Source organism: Acromyrmex echinatior, chromosome 3, assembly GCF_024713525.1.
Source record: "Acromyrmex echinatior isolate Ae372 chromosome 3, ASM2471352v2, whole genome shotgun sequence".
NCBI lineage: Eukaryota > Metazoa > Arthropoda > Insecta > Hymenoptera > Formicidae > Acromyrmex > Acromyrmex echinatior.
In genome coordinates, this window is record NC_141854.1 from 10,049,917 (window position 1) to 10,074,227 (window position 24,311).

Sequence of the window (24,311 nt, forward strand, 5' to 3'; positions counted from 1 at the left end):
CTATATTAAATTATTGTTTTAATATAATTATTTATGTTAATTTATGTTATAATAGTAATTATATATAGATCTGTTTTTTTTAGTTAAAGTTCTTGCACGGTTCATCTTTCTTCCTTTTTTCTCGACATTGGAGAAAAAAAAGAGAAAACATGAACCGTTATAATAAGTTCAGCTAAAATGAATAAGTCTATATAGATACATGTATTAATTTGTTAGAAATTGACTGTCATACAGTATATAATAAATATAATATATATATAGAAGAATATAAAAAAATATACTATAATATTAATAAGGCTCAATAAATTTAAAAAACAGAAAGACAAAGCTACGAGCCTAAAACAATCGTTATAAAAATAATTTAAAACCGTTAATAAATAAAACATGTCATATAGTAAAAATATAAACTTTAATTTGACGATAACTAACAAAACGAAACAAACGTTTCGATCCCTATCATTATCAATATAAACAAAAAATATTACATAATTAGGATATACAAAAATCAGAGTTCACTCTCTATCGTTAATAATCAAATTCGCTTAATTTAGAATAAGTGTTGCAGGAATGTCGTAATTGAAAATCATGTATTTCTCTTGATAGTGTATGTAGATTATAGACAAACATAATTTGTTTCTTCTATTGTGTGTCAATATAATAAAATAAAAATATCGTCTTCTTAGGCAATGCGATGAGATTGAAATAGTCATTACTCCAAGACGCTCAGAGAGAATATAAAAAAATATATTCTTTATAAAAAAATATATTTTATATATTAGTTTTATAAAAAAATATATTCTTTATAAACTCCAATTAAGATGTTAAAAGTCAATTAATATCTAAATATAATTAGAAGATTTATAAGATGTATATGTAAATACCGTATTCGCGCGCGTTATTTCTAATAATTTGAAAATTTTGTGATAAATAATAAAATAGAAGCAAATTTGTTTTTTCTTTCAGTTATTATGACATAAAAATTATATGTAAGACATTTATGGAATATCTTCTAATTTTTAAGAACGAAATATTGTTATGCTCAAAATATATTTTTTTTTAATGTTCATGTAATTCATATACTTTAAAAGTTTTTTTCAAGTTTTTATATATGGTACATGTGCTATTATTTAAAAAATTTACTTAACGTAAATTAGAATAATTTTTAACAAAACAAGTGAGTATAACAGAACATTGTCCGACCGCTAATTTTCGGCTATTTCCAAACTTTGCGACTGTGTTCGGAATTTCGTTCCTCTTTTTCTTCTGACGCATATATTCTTCTGATGAAATTCTCGTCCTTCAGCCACGAACATTCTTCCTTTCCCCGCTCTTCCTGTGTCATCGTATCCTCACCGCTTGTCCTCGCCTTCATCACGCGTTGCTATCGCCGTATATAAGAAAGCGATGATCAAGAAACGTTCGAAAGCGAGGATCACCTCGATCAGCACAGTGCATTAATAGACGTTATTTCTCACGGATTAGCAGTAACATATCTCTGAGATGTTCGTGAAAGTCTCGTGGGTCACCGTAACAATAATCGCTCTATTTTGCGTTTATACTTCTGGTGAGCTATCGATCATGTTCCTTTATTTTATTGTAGAAAAGCTATTTATAACACGCGACTTTCTTCTAAATAACAATTATGATTTAACAGTATTACTATACTATGTACTATGTAGTAAATAATTAAAAATTTTAGAAAGTATACACATTATTGTTTGTTTTAGAAAGTTTTTATAACTATGAATTTTGAAATACACATTTTAAAACATTTAATAATAAAAAAATAATGTCTTGATTTCAAACATTAAAATTTATCTTGCAAATTGACTGTCCATTTTCCATAATTTTTTAGTTTTTATATTCATTTTTACATAAAGCATTTTAAATATTTAAATAATATTTTATTAAACTTTTGTTTTGTACAAAGAGAGCAAAATTTTGTATTAATAAATTTTTAACTAAATCGAAAAAAAGATCTATTCGGATCCGGCTATCGCTTATAGTTCCTGCAATAATTCTTATCAGCCGTATATTATTAATAGCAATCAACATCTCGGGGAATTCTTTAAAAATATTTTTGTATCCATGACCGCATGGTACGGATAATCCCTGACTGTTATGCGATACGTCAACCAATCTCAAAAGTTTTCTTATTCCATCTCTGTAGGAAAGACTAATCTTTTCCTGTTATTATTCTGTTAACATTACAAATAACATTTATGATTTAAAATCTTATAAGAAAGGAATAATATCTAATGAATAAAATAATATATGAAATTTCTAATATGTGTGTGTGTGTGTGTGTGTGTGTGTGTGTGTGTGTATGTGTGTGTGTGTGTGAAGAATTAAAAATTGTATTTAATACTAATTTTTTTTTTAATCTCTAATCGCATTGTGCATATTTTCTAACAATTACTATATCAGCAGACAATGTTTTTAAAACGTTTTTTAAATATTTATTTAATATAAAAATATTTAATAAATATTTAAAAAATATTTTTTTAATATTGTGTGCTGATTGATATTAGGTGACTATAATTATATGAATTATGTCATATTGTTATAAATCCATTACAGTTTTTAACTAGCTTCACAAAATATTATTTGACACGGTTCTATAGAAATGTAACTTTGCAATCGATTTGGTTATAGGTAGTATTTTTTTAACCATTCATCATTAATGATGATTAAGATAACAAAATCCAAATATAGAAAACATGTTTGATTACATTAATGTAAATGTCATTTATGTCCGTATTTCCTTTCTTCATGTTGGTATATTATTTTATCGTTTTTTTGCGTTAGCAAAAATTATATTGCAATAGCTTTGCTATAATAGATCATACACAGTTGTAATTATTACCGTAATAAAAATTTTGGCCTATAAAATGTTAAAAATATTAATTAAAATTATAAAATAGTAAAAATATATATTAAATGTAAATAAATAAAATGAAATTAGCATACATATTTAAAAAATTATTAATACGTTTATTTTAAGAACAGTCTAAAAAGAAATATTATAATTATTAATGAATAGAATACTTTTATTTATCAATCAAATAAAATTCAATTCAAGATTTATATATATGAGAATAAGCGTAATTGTGTGCACAAAATGATTATTTTTCTTTTCCTTTTTTCAGATTTTTTTAAACTCTCCAATTTCATTCTTTACTCACAAAAAATTACTCAGTTGGTATTCGAAACTGATCAATCTTTATGATTGTTTTTAGTCCTAAGTAAACTAACAATAAGAAAAGAAGAGATGATCGTTTTACACGCAATATCCACGCTTTACACTCATAAAGTATTGGCCTTGAATTAAATTACACAGTTTTATTAACTAATCGATTATAACGATAAAAGATCTAGCAGTATTGATTACAGTATCCGTGATTAACGATTAAATAGATTAAGATATAGAAAGGCCCTGACTTCGTTAAACAAGTCGTTTCAAGCCGCTCCCAACCAGTCGGAGTTACAAGATGATCCGTTTGTAATCTGACTCAGAAAATATGAACCATTAGCTGGACCAAGTTCTGCATTAACCCATTGTCATAAACTAATTTAATATAATTTAAAATATAATCTGATATGATTACCCTTGGCATATTATTTTGATGAAGTTTATTCATACATATTCTCTCTCTCATAATTATACATATATTTCAAATCGAATGTAGAAATATTGTACTAATTTATATTGAATGTATAAAATTTGTGATTATACATATTATAAATGTTCAATATACAGATATAGTTGTAATTCATATAACCCGTATTATGACGTATATTTAAATATGGAATATTATCTGCAAGTTGAGATTTTTGCGAATAATATATATAATTCATTTAATAATACTGGACAGACACTTTTAAGTTCTAGACCAATCATATTCAACCTACGGTTCGCCTGTGAAAATCGTATTTTCTATTTTATGCAAATGAAATAAACGATTATGAAGTTTGTAAGATTTTATCTATTTCTGAAAATGGTCCTCTAAAAATGATCATTAAAAAAAGTTGAACATTGTTGTTATGGACAATTGATTTTAATTTAAATAACTCAACAACTTTAAATAATCTATTATAATTATTATTATAACAAAGAAGAGATAACAAAGAAACGAATGAAGAATCGTGAATCGAATGAAAGAAAGGTTTCCACTATAGTTGCCATGGCCATCTCTGAACGAGTTGCAGTTTAAATTCATGAGCCTCTCGTGTGATTTGAGTTATATTTTTAACCATGACGCTGCAAAACAACCGCGCCCGTGCGTACGATATACAAGTGATCACAATGTCGCGAGATGTATGTATATATAAGTGATATCACACATCAAAAATGCCAATTCTATTATGCATTGCGTAAATGTACTAAACTCTACTCTATATTTTTATTGTAATATTTTTATTGTAATATTTTTAATGTCATAAGTGTTTTAAATCAGATTTTAAATGTTGACATTTTCACACTTCTCATAGATTCTTAATGTGAAGATTATTTCAGAAATGCAAAAGATACAGAAATTTAATTATCTTTTTCATTATATTAGGTGTTGGAATTAATTCGTAGCGTTTTACAAGTGATGGGAAGTACTTTCATTAATGTATTTTTTAATGCTCATGTGAAATAAATAACATTCTTTCATTAAAAACGCTACGAATTAATTCCAACACCTAATAATATTCGCCATTCCATTATTAATGTTATTATTATTAATTAGATTAAGATATATAATTATATATATATGATAAATAAACAAGTATATTATGTATTTATTCTAAAATAATTCATATTAAAATAATTATATATACATATATTGTATATATAAAGCACTGCTGTTTAACGTTTTTAAGACTTAAAATAAATTCCCGATATTAAATTGATCAATATTAAATCAAATTTTTATAAGGACTTTAACGAATTTCTTGGTAGATTTTACAATTGAGAAATATATTGAAAACTTTTAATATTAATTCTTCTATAGATTTGAAGATATAAAATATGATTGTAATAAACTTTATATGACTTCAAAGATTCAATATACTTTTTATCAAAATTATTTTGTCAGATTTATAAGTATTTTCGATATTTTATTTAAATTAACATATATTTCTTGTTTGAGAAGAATAAAAAGCTATAGTTAATGAATATAGATATATCTAGATAATATATTTCTAGTTCATCGACTCTACTTTTGATAAATTACTTTGCTTATAATAAAATAATAATTAAAACATTATAAAGATAACTTTTTGCTGTTAATAATGTTTACATTTCTATTTTTCATTACAGCTCAAATTGTATCGCAGGTCTGTTTAGGCTGCATATGCGAAGTTAGTTCAGGATGTAATACCACCATTGGGTGTTCCGAAACTGTATGTGGACCCTTTGCCATAACATGGGGTTACTGGTCTGATGCTGGTAAACCAACTCTAAACAGCGAGCCACTTAGCGACAATGGTGGGTTACATTCTTTTAAATAAAGTATTTTGGATAATCGAAGCACATAGGAATAATTTTTCTTTCTTCTTCATTCATTCTTTATAGTTCCTTTTAAACTTTCCTGATAGAATACAGACAATATACGTTCTCTATAAAACCTGTATAAAATGCGCAAATTCGAGAATCAATTAATTATAGAAATGAAAAATATGCAAAATATTCTTGCAAAAATATTTAACTATCTAATTAAATAACTTACTTCAATTTGAATAAGTATATTTATTCTTAGCTTGTTTATATTAAAAAAATATATATGAAATACAATGCCGTTTCTATCAGAATATTTCAGAATATTCCAAACGTAATTGCAATATCGTTCTTCATTTATTATATAATTAAAAACTTTTTCTTTCTCTCTCTCTCTCTCTCTCTCTCTCTCTCTCTCTCTCCAGTTTTTTTTATCAGAAAAATAAACGAAATGACGATCATATATTACGTGAAATTCTATGTGTCAAATTTAATTAATAAAATTAATCAAATTTAATTTAATTAGAATTGACTTTTAATTTTAATTGTAATTTGATTGATTTTTTTGTTACTTTTTATAATATTGACTATATGTAAACTTTTAAATAACGATTCTATTAACATTGCGGTTAACCAATGTTAATAGAATCATGTAAATTGTATGTCTACATTTTTTACTTTAGTGACTATATAATGAATATAAATTTTATAATCTGATTAATATAAGTATAACAATTCTGTAATAATAACATACTATAATAATGATTTCTTTTTTATGCCAGCTTATGCCAAATGCGTCAACGATCCTTACTGTGCTGCTGCCGCAGTACAAAACTATATGACTAAATTCGGTCACGTAAGTAATTCTATTTTCATGAAGATTTTAATTCACACTTTATACAACATTTAATATATGTTAATAAAATAGGACTGTACCGGAAATGGAGTAATTGATTGTGAAGATTATCTGCGTATTCATCGACTTGGCGCAAATGGCTGCACCGGTGCGCTTAATAGCAAATATGAGAATAGATTCAAATTATGTTTACGAACCTTTCAAAATCAATAATATATGTATTATGTTATCACTTAATATTCGTCCATTAATTAATTATTATAATATAAATATATCTGCGATATAGACCCATTTTATATCTTTACTAAAAAATTTTATACAATAATTCATCGTTATTAACAAAGATGCTTTCGCCTTATGTTTTTACTATTTAATTTTATATATAATTTTTTATATATTAGAAATAAAAAAATAAAAAGAGCGCTGATGAGTCAAGTTGGTTAATCGTGTTAATATAATTCAAATTTCATAAACATAAGTAGATAATAATCATACATTTCGACTATATCATCATCTTCAATGAACAGGCAAAATTGAATGATAATAAATAAATATTAAGAAAAAAGAAAAATATATATAATATATTAATAGTGTTTAAGCCATATACGCACGCATAACAGCAATGAAGAAGGTTTTCGTCAATTGTTATCCGAATGTAATAAAACTTTATCTAGTAGAATGCAATCTAATAGATAAAGATTCTATTGGAATCTATTTAATATGCAATAAATATTTTTTATAGAAAACATGTCTATGTCTATACGATGTCTCTTAAATGCTTTAATCACTTGTATTAATTTTAATATTTATGCTGTATGATTGTGTATGGGTTAACACATAACAATAAATCTTATTTATGCTAATATAGAAATAAAAAAATTTACAATAAAAGCTTTAAAAATTTAATATATGGAAGTTTTATTGATCCCGATTTTCATTAAAATTCTTCTCAAACTTTACAAAATTTAAGTTTTCAAACTCTCTTGTATATACTTCTTTTATTTCTTCAACAAAATAGCAAATTTGTCACGAATAAAAGGCATTGTTTTAGAGTCAATTTCTTTTTTACTTTAATTGATTTAATATTGATTCAACACTTTCATAACATTCTAATCCGAAATCCTATATTATAAAGATATCCGTTTGTAATCCTTGGGATTTGATTTTGGATTTTTCTAATATTCTAGATCTATTAGTGTCTATATGATGTATCATTTCTCACATTTAAAATTTAAGTCAACATCTCTATATAATCGCTATCAAATTTATATAAGCTCAGATATATTATAATTATTTATTTAATTGTGTTTTCGCATATACTTAGTATAAGATATGATTGAATTTTTTTGTACTAACGAAGTTAATGAATATAATAATACATATTTTATAAAATATTTCAATCTTGTAAATTTAGCACACTTTGTCCGAGGTACATCCTCCGATCGACTTTAGGATGTTTTTAGGACATTTCTTGGAGAAATCTCTGTGTTGTATGGGAATTAAGTAATAGAACTGTTTCAAAGATTATAGATGGACATCCTTTAGAACGGATGGACATCTTTAGGACTTAAATGTTCTGCGAATGAATGCATAGGACATAATGAAGTGCTTTGATAGTCCACAGGATGTTCTCAGGAAATCCCTGGATTACAAAGAAATGTCCTAAGGAGACGTTCTAAAGAGAAGTCCCTTTGCTGTTAAGAATTATGAATTTCTAATTTTGAATTATTATAATATTTTGAGAATGTGTTTTAGGGTTTTTAAGCAAAAACGCTATAATTTAAACACACACACAATCGAATCAAAATAAGCTATGAAATGCTAAAAATAATTCTAAATTATCTAAAACTTATCTATAAAAAGAAATATATGTATTACTAGAATATGTTTAATAATTTCTGGTAAGCGATTATTTTGTAAGCTTACATCAGATATAATTACAAGTATTGTGATAGGTAAATATATATATTCATAAATAAATATTTTTAAAAAACTCACAATTTTGATAAATACATGAATGCATATTTTTTAACGTAAAAATTTTGAATGAATATAATCTATAGCTTAATATATATAGCTTAATTACAAATTTTTATATTTATCGGATATACTAGGTTGAACGATATTTCCAATACTTCAAAATTTCAATCTTTTTTTCTTTTAAAAATAAAATAAAATTCTTTGGAAATCTAAATGGTTTTTCTTTATTTCTTTGTTTGTTTTGTGTCTTCATATCTCTATACCACTTTTTTATTACTCCGTTACTATCGCTGTATATATAAAAATAAGAAGTGTAATAAAAAAGCAATCATCGGAAATAACTCCAAAGAGCGGATTATCTACGATCAGTTGACTAACGTTGACTACGTTTACATGGCTTGATATACGTCAAAGTTGTAATATCGATATTATGAAACTGACCAATCATAGTCATTTTATTCTTCAGAGAAACAGTTATAATTGGCCAGTTTCATAATTGATGTTTTAACTTCGGTGTAAATCGAGTAAACGTAGTCATAGTTCAGTAATAAACATTGCTCTTTGCGGATCAGTGCAATAGCAGCAGCAGCAGCAGCAGCAGCACATTTTCAAGATGTTTCCGAGAGTCTCATGGATTGCCGTGACAATAATCGTGCTATTTTGCGTTTATAGTTATGGTGAGATGTCGATGTTTCATTTTCTAAGAAAAAGTGACAATTATAAGATACACGTTTTTCTTTTGAATGTGTATATGAAAAACGTTACTATATTCAGTGGCTGTAAATTTTATAAAAGTTTACATGTTATACATCTAGAATAATATTCACATAGAAATTGGAGAAATTGGTAATTTAAAAAAAACATTTCAAAATTCCTTAAAAATTAAACTATAATTTCGTAGTAATTTTAAACATATAAATAGTATCCATTATATTATAGTACTACATATTCGAATAAACCATTTATACTTTATTACAAATATAGCATTTCTGCATAATTTATGTTTGAAACTTTTTATAATACGCGAATATAAGTTTTAGTAATATATAATTAATATTTTATTAAATTTACGCTTAAAGTAAAATTTTTTATCCAATTATCCAGAATTTTATTAAGTGCGTATTATTATAGTAGTTTGCATTTAATAACATTTTCTCTAGAAATATTTATGATTCTACATCTTTAATAATACCTTGGTAAAAAAATTATGATACTTTTAAGAATTTTTGGCATTTAAAATTTATGAAAATTTTTAAAAAAGTTATTTTAAAAGTTTTCAGATTTTATAAGTATTTTCAAAAATTACAGAATAAAAAATCTTAAAAATTTTAGAATATTTCCACATTCATGTATGAATTTTAGAGAAAATGTAAGCTTTCTCAACATTTTTGAAAAGCGTTTCAATTTATGTAAAAAATTTGAAAGATTTTCTAAAAAATTATAATATTATATTTATGGAGATTTTGAAAAAGTTAGAAATAGAAATTCTGAAAAAATTATATTCAGAATTTTTATTAAGGAATTTATACTGCAATTATACTAACTTTGATATATTAATAATATCCGAATTTTTTGTTATTTGTAGCTCAACTCGTGTCGTTAGTCTGCTTAGGCTGTTTGTGCGAAGTTAGCACAGGATGTAATATTAGTATTGGTTGTAACAATATGGTATGTGGACCATTTTCGATAACAAAATACTACTGGGAAGATGTTGGCAAACCACCTCCAATGGGCGAGTTGAGCAGTGATGACGATGGTTTGTTATTTTTACAAAAACTTTGTATATATTTATTTTAATAGAAACAATTTTCATTATTCATTTATTTATACGTATATTATACATAGCGCTGCTTTTATTAGGTGTTGGAATTAATTCGTAGCGTTTTTTAATGAAAGAATGTTATTTATTTCACATGAGCATTAAAAAATACATTAATGAAAGTACTTCCCATCTCTTGTAAAACGCTACGAATTAATTCCAACACCTAATATATATTTCGCGAATGAGATAAAAAAAATATTATATTTAAAAAAAATATGTGTAATTTATGTTTAGGTGTAGGTTTTTGTAGTACTAACATTATTGATTACATATACATAGAAAGAAATGATATTAATGACATCATTTTTTCCGCATAGCAGATAATTAAATATGACGATATTTATTGTTAGCATTAAATTAGGAATAATGGAAGAGAAGATGATATCATGGCCTTCGTAGCTATATAATGGCATCTTTGCTATATAAACAGCGAAATAATAATTATTCTTATGATAATAATTATTTGTCCACTCGTCCTAGGCTTACATCATAGCGCTAATATACACATTCTTATATAGTTAATACACAAATAGTCGGATTTATTAGAATGCAGTTTTACTTTCAAGCAGTTTTTAAGATATATTTAAGATATATCAGCATTTAATTTTAGCATGTACATACTGTTCATTTTTCTTAAATTTGAATCATGTACACTCGGTCACAGTTATTCGCTATTTAACATTTTATTAGTTATACACATTTAAAGTTATGCAAAGTTAAACAATATTTTGCTAATGTAGTATATGCTAATTGCTGATGACCTTTTTTTCGAAATTTTTATATAAAAATAATTATTTGCTAAATCAATTAATTATAATTCTATTGTTAATCTGTATGTTACATATAAATATTATATAAATTTTTAATACTAGTATATATTATATATATTTGCATACCTTCTGCAATCCTTTTGTAAACTAAAGTCATCTATTGGAAAAATAATGGATTTATTTTTACTACACCTAATATATAATTTATATTGAAATACTACTTTTTTAAAATCAATTTTTTAATCTATTTTTGTGAAAAAGCCACATTACCATCTCATGTTTTTCTTCAATCTATTATGAAATGCTGTCACATTTTTATAAATAATGTCTTAAATAAAAAATATTTTATAATTTTAAATCTAAAATAGATTAAACGACACTTTGCTGAATGTAATTGTTAAATTTTAAATTTAAATATTAATTATTAATAATGAAGAGCCATAATATCACCTTCCTCTTTATAATCAACTCATAGTTTGTACGCTAATATTATTTATTTTAGTGATTAATAAATACAAATTTTATATGATATTACTGCGGTAATTTAGTGGAGTTAGCGTTTCAAGACTGAAATCATTTCAACGTGCGTTTCTAAAAACTACATATGTAGTATATAAATTCACACAAGAATCATACAAGTATTTAAGATCCAGCTAGACCGTTTAAGGCTTTGATTTCTGTAGTTTGTGTTATAGAGTCCTATAATATATTATATTGTTTATAAATTTTATAATTTTGATAATAAATGTGTGTATCATAATTAATTCTTTTTTTTTTTAGCTTTTCACAAATGTGTTAATGATTTGTACTGTGCTGGTTATACGGTACAGGCCTATATGGCTAAACATAGTAAGGTAAAATCAATATTCAGATTTTGATATATTACATGTTATATGAATCTTTGCATAACTTTAATGTTAGCGCAATTAAAGGACTGTAACGGAGATGGAGTAATTGATTGTGATGATTATGTACGTCTTCATCGACTTGGTTCAGCCGGCTGCAACAACTCGCTAAGCAGTGATTACGAGAACAAATACAAATTATGTTTACAAACCTTCGAACGTAAATAATAGATACATCTTTTATTATTTTTTATGTGAATACAAATCAACATTAATAGATGTGTTTATATTAAATTGTTTCTGAAAGCATTGTTGTGACGTTCGAAAAATAGTATCGAGTATGGAAAAATAGTATCGTCATGGACAGAGATTACATAATAAAGAAAGAAGATATATATATATATAAATGTAATAATGTTTTATATTTAATCTATATATTTTTATACAAAAAAGAATATTATAGGGAAATCTTACTTATATAATATTTATATTATTATATAATAAAACTGCAAAAGTTAGTTTAATTTTAAGAGATCAAAAAAGAAAAATTTTTACACTTTGATTTTAAAACCGTTTTACAAAATTTGTATAAAACCACTGCATTAGAGAAGAAAATAAAATAATATTCTATCAATTTAAATGTATGTAATATCTTATTTTTAATATCTTTCTAAGCCTCAAAAATAGAATTTTAATGTGGACTTTTAAAATAAAAACAATATTTCACAAAAACTAAACAAAACAAATTTTTTAAGATTTCTTTTTAAGATTTAGATGTATCTTTGTTAATGATGTATGAGGAAATCCGTCCCACAAGTATCCGACCTCTATGTATATCTTTGTACTTTTATACTGCGTATACCTCGTACTTAACTAATTAGATTACTTACATAGGGGAAAGTGCGGGAATTGTGCGCATTCTGATTTGGTACTTTTCCAATAGATGAAAATATCATCGTGATGAAATTTTTATGCAAGAGGTTGTCCTCTCAAGATATAACTACAAAAGATATGACGTAAATACATTGCTAGCCAGAGAAATACGAAAAAGTAAAATCACGTCTTTTATTGTTATTTTAGCATTCAGAAAATAAGTCTGTATTTTTAATTTGTTTTGTTAAAGTTGCATACAATATTAAAGTACGTTATTATGTGCATCTTTTGACCTGTTATTTATTCAGTTTGGTTAGGAATTGTTGAAGTAATCGTATTTATATACAGTGAGAGCAAAAAGTATTCATACAAGAAAATTTGTTATAAAAAAAGTCTTATTTATAGAAAATAAACATTAATTAGCAATTTTATACAATGAATACATTCTGTTATAAACAAACGAGCTTCGCATATATTTCTAATTTTAGAAGCTAAATTTTTCGTCTGTACGAATACTTTTTGAGCATTCAAACAATACATTTTTAATTTTCACTTATTTTTCAGATAATATATTTTGTATAATTAATACATATCTTTTGGTATATATAATTTTAAGAAACGTACAGTCTATTTTATTCTTTATAAATAGATGGTTAATTATCCAACAAGAAATGATCATCAATTAAACATCGAATTGACGTCAAATTCATCGTAATTATATCGATTATATCGATTCGATGACTCATTTTTTGCTGGATAATATTTACTTTTTAAAAATAAAGTTTTTTTTTAAATATTTTCTGTACGAATACTTTTTGCACTCACTATATAGTATACTTCGTATCGAGTTAGATTGCGGAGGGCAACTGTGCGCAAATATTTTGAAATGCGCACAATTACCTATCTTCCATATACTGTATGACTAGCACTAATTTTTTCTTCTTAGCATTACTATTTTATTTTGTCATTTCATTTTGCCAAAGTCTATGTGCATTATTATTATATTCATATTATTATATTAATTTTCTATTTTTTATAATATATATTTAAAATATTTAAAATATATTTAATATATATTTATATTGTAATATAATGAATATATTTTCTGATTTCTTTATCAACATTCCACAATTCATTAATTTTTTACGACTTTTATTTTGCGCACAATTACCCAACCTATGCGCACAATATCCGACGAGAAATTTTTTCGCTTTTCCGTTTTTTCCTTTTAATTAAATACGATCTTATTGAATGAAAATCTGTTCGATATGAAGATACATAATGATAAAAGACTGTTTATAGTTTCTATTTCCATACTTATATCGCTTTAAATTTGGAAAACCATTCCAAGGCAATAAATTTCCCTTAGATGCGCATAGTTCCTTCACTTTTCCCTATTTATTTTTGCGTAATTAATTTTTTATTTAGTGCTGTATACACTTTTTAATGCTTCTTTTAAATGTATACTTTACATATGTATGTCTTTTTATTTTTAATAAGATATTATCTTCAAAATTTTATATAATATAATATATGTATATAATATGTACGTATATGTTTTATGAAATATATGTTTATTTGTGTATTACCATTATTATAAAAATATCAGTAAAAATATATATAAGTATATTTAAAAGTTTATCTACTCTTATCTCTTTCTTCATCAAATAGTTTATGTAGTGCGTGTGATAAAGCGGTACATTAATCGTATATTTAAAAAATTAATAAAATAAATATATTGATATTCCTTTCATAGCAGAAAAATATGAAATTGCAATAAGGAAACAAATCAAAGATAACACTTGATTCAAGAATTATTGTTATAGTATAAACATGAAGAATTAAGAAACTATTTATGGAATATTTTTAATTTTTTAAAATTAAATTATTGCAATTATTTTTGTGTATATATAAAAGATTTTCTACGAAGAATATTTTCGTTCTACATTTAAAAAATCTCGCATTAAATATAATTTTACATTTAAAAAATGTCGACGAATTGATCGAAATAATGATTCTAAATTAACTTTAATCTGATTCTAATTAACTTTTCTAATTACTGATCATCACTGCTTCGATTAATTTTTCATTATTTATAATCCTTGTTTTTATAACTTCTCTTTTTCTTTTAATACAACGACGATGAAATTTTCCAATCATAGCCATTTCAAATGATTTTTCCTTTCCCCACTCATCCTGAATCATCGTATCTATATTTTACTTCTCACCTTCATCATGCAGTATAAAAAAAGCAATCATCGAGAAGTGCGGATCAACTCACATAGTAGTAACATTGTTTTTCGCGGGTCAGCAACATCAATATATCCGAGATGTTTGTGAAAGTCTCATGGATTACTATTACAATGATTGTGCTGTTTTGTGTATATACTTTCGGTGAGTTGTCGGTTTTTTTTTTAATGAAAAAGTATAAGAGTTGTATATAACACGCAAATTTTCCTCAAATGTATGAAAATTATTATGTATACTATTATAAGTCCATTATAATAAGTTAACGTATAGTATATTACTTGTTATAAAAATCAAAGAATTTTTATTAAAAAAATTAAAAATCAATAATTATATTAATTTTTTTATAAATCAATTAACTATTAATCTCAATTCAAGGCTAATATGAATCTAAAACTTGTGAATATGACTTAATAATAAACGATAATGACTAAATAATAACGATAATTATCTTTTTTTCTGTAAATATTTCTAATAATTTCTTTATGTACACAAAAGATTCCCCAATTAGCATTTTATAACTAATTTTGACATTTATAAATATCCTTTTTTAAAATCAAGACATAAGATAATTTTAAGACATCTTTTAGACATATTTAAGACATTTTTTTAGATAATAATTCTCGTAAAAATGTTTTAAAAATATTTTATATCTCGAGTTTTGTGTTATCCGGAACTGCTTATATTGCGTCGTATTTTAATTGTATGAATATTTCCAAGTAAAACACGATATTTCAAAATGTATAAATATTTCCAAGTAAAACGATTCGGGAAATACATTTCATTCAATGATACTGAGGAATTCCCAATAAAATTTGAATAATTTACCTATTTTCAATAATTTTTATTATCGAGATAACAAAATAGAGATAATATCTGAATAAAGCAATATTATAAATCGAATAAAAGAAAAATTTTCGCCAATATTCATAAGTATCTCTAAACAAGTATTTTAGTTAATTTAGTTTCACAATAAATCGGTTTGAGTTATATTTTTAACTGTGACGTTATAAAACCAATCATATCTGTGCAGATATGTATGTGAATAGAAATACATCAAAAAATTAAAATATAATTTATGGAAGATAGATAAAAACATTTAATTGATAAAACAATTTTAATTGATAGAAAATTTGTAAAAGGTAATATGAAGTATGCTCTCGACACTCTTCGTGAATAATGAAGAACATAATAATTATTATATCTCTGTTTTTCGTACAGCTCAAGAGATATCGCAAAAATGCATAGGCTGTATATGCGAAGCTGCTTCAGGATGTAATGTCACTGTAGGCTGTGACGGACCGGTATGTGGACCTTTTTATATAACAAAACAATATTGGATTGATGCTGGCAAACCATATATAAACGGAGGGCAAAGCGATAACGATAATGAAGATAGTGAGTTGCCTTTTTTCATACAAAAAAATTATACATTAAATGTTTATTAAAAATAAATTTCATTTTCTATTTTTTATACGTATATTATAGCTGCGTTTTTATATTGTATATCATATTTTAAAAAGAAAATGAAAACGAAAAAAATTATATTTTTAAGAAAATATAAAAAAGTTTAGCTAAAAATAAATTAACAAAATAAATTTAACAAAATGGAGTCACATATATGTATATTAATTCACGTTCAGAAATGAGTTATCAAAAAATAAAATATAATAATACTACATACTTGTGTAGAATACGCACGTCTTCGAATTACTAATTAATTGTAGAAGCAAAACTAGGCGATATTTCTCCAAGAATATTTATAATTGTGAAAGAAGAATATACAAAATGCAATGTTGTTTTCATATGAATATTCTAGATTATAATTCGAAAAGATATACCTATGATTCTCTTCTTCAATCATTAACTGCGTTGAAAAAAATCAGTTTTGAGAACTCCGAGTATACGAAATCAAAGTATACTCTTATAGTTTATATTCTGACATTATTTAATATAGCTAACAAATATAAATTTTATAATTAACTTAATATTAAAAAAATATATAATTTAAAAATTTTTTTCCTTTAGCTTTTAGAAGCTGTGCCAAAGATGCATATTGTGCTGCTCGTACGGTAGAAAACTATATGGCCAAATTTAGTCGGGTAAGATCATATTTAAATTTCAACTTACATATATTTACTGATGTAAATTATCTAATGTGCGTTAATTAAATAGGATTGCACTGGAAATGGAATAATTAACTGTGATGATTATGTACGTATTCATCGATTTGGCGCAAGTGGCTGCACTAATACGTTACATAGTGTTTACGAGAATGTATATAAATTGTGTATAGAAACTGTAGAAGAAATTGAAATAAATATATAGGGTGTTTTAAATGATCCAGCCTAATATCTTAAAAACTAAACCCAGTAGACAAAAACGTTTCAGACAAAAGTTGTTTGGCTCGAAGGGGGACATAAGATGGCCATTGATTTGACCTTGGATAGTCCTCTGAAAGTGAAGATCGCCTTCAATTTTAAATGAAACCCACTATTTCTCATTTCATATTCTTATAGTTCATCTCGAGAGCTTTCCAAAACACTATAATAAAATATTTTTTTCATTAAGTATTTTTCGAGTTATGAGGCTCGAAAGTTACAGTATATCATCGACATAGATAACATTTGTCAAGATCAAGGCCATTGGAGATTGTATCTCTTATTTTCATTTTTACGTAAAAATGAATTTTTTGTGCAAAAATGAAAATAAGAATAATCTTCAATGACCTTGATCTTAACAAATGTTATCTAAGTCATGTTCCTAAACAAGAGTTTTAACCATCGTTTTAATATAATATCTTGAGTAATGCCAATGTCGATGGTATACTGTAACTTTCAAATCTTATAACGAAAAATACTTAATGAAAAAATATTTTATTATAGTGTTTTGAAAAGCTCTCAAGATGAACTATAAGAATATGAAATGACAAATAGGGAGTTTCATTTAAAAAATTGAAGGTGATCTTCACGTGACCTTCAGAGGACTATCCAAGATCAAATCAATGGTACCATTTTATGTCCCTCGAGCCAAACAACTTTTGTCTGAAACATTTTTATCTACTGGGTTTAGTTTTCGAGATATTGAACTGGATCATTTAAAATGGGACACTCTGTATATGTATATATATTATATATTATTATAACGATCTAATAATAAATTAATTATCCATAAAAAGCCCATTGTATATGTGTTTATCAAATATTTAAAATACAGTCGTTTATTCTTATTTTTTAATACCGTATTTTCTCATGTTGGTAAAAATAATTGTTAATAAGAAAATGCAGTAGTAAAAAGTTGATAAAAAATTCTGAAAAAATTCTTAGAGGTCTATGAAAAAAAAATAAACAATTTTTATCTCTTGCTATTTTTCTGTAATGTTAATAGTATTTGAGTAAAAAAATTATTAAAAACCAAATATTGCCATATTCGGTAATTTTTAGTAATTAATATCTCATTAATCATTGCGTAAATTGCAAAGAGGATGTGGTAAAGGACTTTTGCGACTCAGTTTAATTTCACCCTATTTACACAAAAGCGTTTGGCAAAAAATTGTGAGATATCCTGTACATTATTCGTATTACTGAGGTTACTATTATTGCAAAAGTCAACATATTCGGTGAGTAAATATTGTTATCTAAATATTTTAAAACGTTTTTATAAACTTTTATCTTGTTATTATTCTATGAGATATAAAAGAAAAATTAGCTATATTCTTATATGTATTATGTATAAATCATAAAATAAAAAAAAACTTGAATAATGTTAAGTATTTGTATATCATATTATAAATATGTTTCAAAAGAGAATAAATAAAATTTTTTATATTTACATTGAATACTTAGAATTTTATATATAATATAATATAAAAAATACATGTTCTATGTAAGTACTAATTATTATAAAAATATCTGTTAAAATATAAGTTTTGACTCTCGTGTACTTAAAAGTTTATCTACCAATCCTGCCCGTTTCTTTAATAGTTCACTATGTTCTTGCAAGTTTTCAGCAGCACATACATTTTTTACAAGAAAATGACTTATAAATAATCTAAGACTTTCTCTAAAAGTTTGCAACTTTGGGGATAAAGATATCTTTCCAAATACTTCTAAACAAGCCTCTTCATTCTCATGTAATAATATTCCCAACATGATTTGCCGTACAAGCCTCATAGTTAACTTGTCTAATTCCATGAATTGAATCACCTGTATTTGTTATATATGATAATAAAAATTAAATATAATAGTAATAAACATAGTAATAAACATTACTTAAACAAAAACAATAACTAGAAAAGTTGATGTAGGCATACCTTTAAAACAGAAAGCGGAAGACCTTTGCCTAAGAATAAAAGAGTCAAGAATTTTGCCAGATTTGTTAACTGTTTTGTATTCAAATCATCCAATGTCTTCAACTTATCCCATAATGCATATTGTATAGTTAACTATAATAATCATTATTAATCATTAGAACATATACATAAAAAATATATTATTGCGCTTGGAAATCTTTACATTAATTAATTATTCACAAAGTTGATACTTCAACACTCTCACTAACAATAAAAAATAATATAATATTCTATTAGCATCAATATAATATAATAATACCAGTTTTACTAAACGTAAAATAATACAATGAAGTAATAATTGCAATATACATCTATACTTTCTAACAGATCTTTCTATTTTTTGAAGTGCTAAAGTACTATTAGAAAAATCGATTTTTCCTTAGATTGCTAATTAATTTCCTAATGCATTGATTTCCTTATTTTGATTCTAAGCTAATTTTTAAAAAATTTCTTGCTGTATTAAAGACGCAATAATATTTTATACATAGAATTATATTTATGTACCTGATATTTTCTGTCAGAATCACATAGTCTTTGCGCCAATACAGCATAATAAGGATTGAATTTCTTTTCTTGAATACAACAATTGAGAATAACATAAATGACTTCCCTCTGTTGTTGGTTCTTCAAACTAAGATGATGAATTTTTTCAAATGCATCTAAATAATCTTCAGCTGTCATAAGTATGCAAAAGATATCTCTTCTAACATCAGTATTCATTCTCTGTTTTCGTGCCAACTCCAATATGTCTTCACTGTATTTTTGTTTTTTGTCTTCCAAATTCTTTTCTAATTTACCAATATCCTTAAGACCGGACCAGGCTGAGCCTACTATCCACCATTTTCCTCTTTCATCAGCTATAAAAATACGTAATCTTATTTTTTTAAACTGTTATTTTTTTAAATTGTATTATATGTATTGTATTTTACATACCTTCTAATAAGTCTTCTAAAGTTACATTAAATTGTGTAACACTATTGCCCTTATGGATAAAACTCTTTAGTATTTTCTTCAAGTGTTCTATCCAAGATGGATCATATTGAGGTATTTTACTCATGTTATTATTTTTTATTGCCAATAGTACATCCAACATAAATTTGACTCTTGAACTACAAAGATAATAGTATACATAATATATATAAATAAAAATAATAAATATTAAAAAATATTTCAAGAAATACAGCTTTACATAAAGAACAGATAGAAAAAATAATTTAAAATCAAATGTACGAGCGTCCAGTGTAAACATAGCATTTTAAAATATAAAGACTTACTTTTCCAGAGTAGCATTATTTGCTTTTTGTTGCAAATTTAATATAAGTTCTTTCAAAGCAATTGGATCATCTTTCCTTAATTGAAAACCTACTGTCTTTAAAATCAATAAAATCAGTTCAATTTCTTTTTCCGTAAATTTTGCTGCTAGTTTCTCTAATATTTGATATAAAAGGCGATGACCATATACCTAGAAAATAGAATCATAAATATATTCTATAATAATGAAAAAGTATCGTTAATAATTTTACCTTGAAATTATAGAGATGTGAAATAATAAGAACTATATTATCTAATTCTTTATTCTCAACACAATGAGATTCTTCCATTGTGGTGAACAATATGTGGTGAAGCTTTCTTACAATAGTCAGTAAAAAATGTGCTCCAACTTCTGTACCAACATTTGCATGTAGTATAGCGACTAACATCATATGTTCACAGATAAGTCGGTCTGGAGTTAATATTGGTGCAACTATACTTTCCATCATTAATGTGGATAACATTACATTCATACAATTACGACTGTTTGACATGTACATTTCTTCTACCTACATTAAAAATTAGATAATAAATGCAGATAATGTTTATCAGTCACAAATAATATTCTTTTCAATAAAGATATTCAACTTTTTTAAAATAATTTTAAATATAAGTTTACTTTATTTTTATATATAGGATATTCCATAAGAAATTCGACAAATGTATTCTTATAGAAGATTATATCTTAAGAAAATTCATATAATGTATAACACATTCTAAAAGTTTTTCTGAAAGTTTATCAATTTCCTTGTGAAACATCCTTATATTTGATTAAATAATACATGTTAATAATTACCTGGTTTGCAATGGTGTGCATATTTTGTTCTGCTAATCTATTTAAAATACCTTTCATCTGTTTCTTTAACCTATTAATTTTTTCACTATCAGAAGAAATATTACTTGCAATGCGTACAGCAGGTGGTACATATTTTTTTAATACAACATTGCCTTTTTTGTCTCTTTGTCTTCCATAAATATCTTCCCACAAGTCTTCATTACCATCTGATGTATTACTGTGATTGGATTCTTCATTTACTGTTTCCTCTTCTTCATTTGGTGTATACTTTTTAGATTTAATGTTTATTGTATCTGTTTCCTCTGAAGAAATTTCTCCATCTGATTGCTCTGATGTATTACTGTGACTGGATTCTTCATTTATTGTATCCTCTTCTTTATTTGGTACATACTTTTTAGATTTAATGTTTATTATATTTGTTTCTTTTAAAGAAATTTCTCCACTATCAACTTGAATTACATTTTCATCAGATAAAAGACTCTCATTTTCTGAATCTGGTTCAGAATCTTCATTATCATCTACACTGTCTTGCTCATCATGTTTTTTATTCCCATCCTCAGTATCATCCTCACCAATAGCCATGTTCAAGTCCTCTTCAAATTCTTTACTCAATCCAGTTTCTAACAACTGCTTTTCAGTTTCAACAATGTGACTCCTATTTTCTGAATTGCAGAAATCCAAAAGATCTAATTAAAAGTTAAGGAACTATAAACGATTTATAACCAAACAATTATGATGCACAAATCTGAAATTATAAATTTAAAATATAAGATCATAATAAAAATACTGTATAAAATATGAAAATATAATTTAACAATTTTTGAGAATAACTTTCATACACATGTTCTTTTTTACTGCATACAGAATAAACAAGAGCATTTATGAAAAAATTTCTAGCAATAAATTATTAAAAGGATACAATCTAATCCATCTGATATGAAAGACTTTGGAACAGATTTGCTCTTTCGTTTATTTAACTTCAATTGCTTTTCCAACTGTTTAATCGCTTTATCCTCATTCAGGTTGGCCTGTTTTAACTGTGTGATCTTTTGCTTTTTCACATTCTTTAGCATTCTTTCTTCTTTCGCATCTTTAGGCTTTTGTCGTTTCTGTGTTGATAGTACTTGTTCAGTATTATTTTTCTCTTTTATCTTCATCAATTTATCATTGTCAATCCTTGATATTTCCAAAATTTGTTGCGATTGATTTTTCGATTTTTTCTTTTGATAATACATTGCTCTACTTATTTTCTTTTGTTGTCTTTTTTCTTTACGCAATTGCTTGCGTGTTTTCTGTACTGATTTAGATTTGTTGCTCTTAGTACTCAGTACCCCTTTATGTTGAATACGCCCCATTTCGCGAAGAAATGTATTCTTAACTAATGTTTAAAATATTACGATATATATAATAATGCTTATAATATACCAATAAAAATAAATGTAACAACAGAATGACATGAAAACTTAACTCTCATTAACCTCAAATTCCACATTGTTCATACGTGCGCTACGAGCGCCAGGAAATATTCTATTATTACAATATTATCTTGGTCTATTAGAGCGCCCCCAACTACAAGCTGAGTCGATACGGCCAGAATAGAAAATGGCCGCCGGAGGCGGCGAGACATGTAAGTAGCATAAAGTAGAGAGCCTACAATCAGAGTGACGCTATACGGGTATCACTTGTGATTGATCCGCCATGTTTTAGCCATTCCCTCCAATTTTTTAAATGCTTATTTTCTAAATTTTGAATTCATGCTAAAAAATACTCAAAAATTGTGACAAATTAAAAAATGATAATAAATAAATATTGTATATAAAATAATAAAACTTTTATATATATTATTTATTATAAAATTTCATTTAATATTGCAATATTATACATTTTGTAATATTGCACATTACTTTATACAAAATGTTATTTATTACACATTATTTGCACTATTAAATGCTCTAGTTTATTATCCATTCTCTGTTCCTACATTTTAGGAGCAAAATACATCTGTAATAATATAAAAGAAATCAAAAATTCAGAAAAATATTATATAATATATGTATATACCATTTCATAAAATATTGTATATTAAATATCGTAATTATCATATTATTTGATTTAGACTCAATGCAATGATATATAATTGAAAAGATTACGACAAAAAGAGAAAGAATTAAATTCGTAACCAATGTGATGACTATACATATACTTAGTGTCAAGACATTACCGTGTCTTCAGATATTATAATTAATCTGTATATATTTTATGTTACATTTTTATTTTAATATTTTTAATACATTATTCATGAAGAATAAATTACTTTACCTCACATAGAGATGAATTTTTTGACAGTGTCTAATTTTTATATTTGCCATTTATACTCTTTAACCAATTCATTCGGCGTTCTGTGTCTTTCAGAATTATTTTCATAGCATATCCTTTTTTTAATGAATTGTTACAAAACGGTATTGTACATCCAATCATATTTCTAAAATAATTTCGATAATTTTATTTTTATCAATGTATCTTTACGTATCTATGTCGTTTAATGCTGTTGCACCTAACCCTAAAATTGATAGTCTGTTGGATAGATTGAGACCATATATCTCTTTCTTTCTCGCAGAATTTCGCTAAAATATGACGTCATCTCTCATATGGCGCCACTCTGATTATATAGGCTCTCTACCCCATTCTTATTCTTATAATTATATTTACAATTTGCAATTTGAATAAAGTTAGAACTCTTCTAATTGTATAAGCAAACTACATTTAATTTAAAATTGTGAAGAAAATTTATATGAATAAAAATGAATCAACCTTAGAGGCCCTCCATTACCCAATTTTTAATGGCGATCCTCTTTTCTTTGTAAGTATAATCCCCCGTAAAAAAACAATTGCGCTTGGTCTTGCCTCCGCACACAAATCCTTTACATCAGCTCTTATTAAAATAACTATCAAACTGATCTGTTCCTTCCTTATGGATG

General features: G+C 25.4%; 4 protein-coding genes across 4 annotated transcripts; 3 read left to right on the forward strand and 1 right to left on the reverse strand.

Moving 5' to 3' along the window:
• The first annotated feature begins 1,401 nt into the window (after positions 1–1,401).
• On the forward strand, positions 1,402–7,244 carry LOC105146307 (lysozyme 2-like). Its single transcript, XM_011056464.2, has 4 exons — positions 1,402–1,564; positions 5,306–5,473; positions 6,265–6,338; positions 6,411–7,244. Exons 1-4 carry the CDS (start codon positions 1,501–1,503, stop codon positions 6,549–6,551), a joined length of 447 nt encoding a protein of 148 aa, XP_011054766.2. The 5' UTR covers positions 1,402–1,500; the 3' UTR covers positions 6,552–7,244.
• Positions 7,245–8,720: 1,476 nt separating this feature from the next.
• LOC105146306 (invertebrate-type lysozyme 3-like) lies at positions 8,721–12,395 on the forward strand. The gene is made up of 4 exons (XM_011056461.2): positions 8,721–8,995; positions 9,904–10,074; positions 11,691–11,764; positions 11,843–12,395. Exons 1-4 carry the CDS (start codon positions 8,932–8,934, stop codon positions 11,981–11,983), a joined length of 450 nt encoding a protein of 149 aa, XP_011054763.1. The 5' UTR covers positions 8,721–8,931; the 3' UTR covers positions 11,984–12,395.
• Positions 12,396–12,532: 137 nt separating this feature from the next.
• Positions 12,533–18,708, forward strand: LOC105146305 (lysozyme-like). The gene is made up of 4 exons (XM_011056460.2): positions 12,533–15,022; positions 16,097–16,273; positions 16,904–16,977; positions 17,051–18,708. The coding sequence occupies exons 1-4, from the start codon at positions 14,959–14,961 to the stop codon at positions 17,201–17,203; spliced, it is 468 nt and encodes a 155-aa protein (XP_011054762.1). The 5' UTR covers positions 12,533–14,958; the 3' UTR covers positions 17,204–18,708.
• Positions 18,685–22,938, reverse strand: LOC105146304 (nucleolar MIF4G domain-containing protein 1 homolog). The gene is made up of 8 exons (XM_011056459.2): positions 22,253–22,938; positions 21,334–22,019; positions 20,750–21,046; positions 20,501–20,688; positions 20,160–20,335; positions 19,731–20,083; positions 19,188–19,319; positions 18,685–19,080 (listed from the first exon to the last, which is right to left on the reverse strand). Exons 1-8 carry the CDS (start codon positions 22,686–22,688, stop codon positions 18,790–18,792), a joined length of 2,559 nt encoding a protein of 852 aa, XP_011054761.1. The 5' UTR covers positions 22,689–22,938; the 3' UTR covers positions 18,685–18,789.
• Between the last annotated feature and the right edge of the window lie 1,373 nt (positions 22,939–24,311).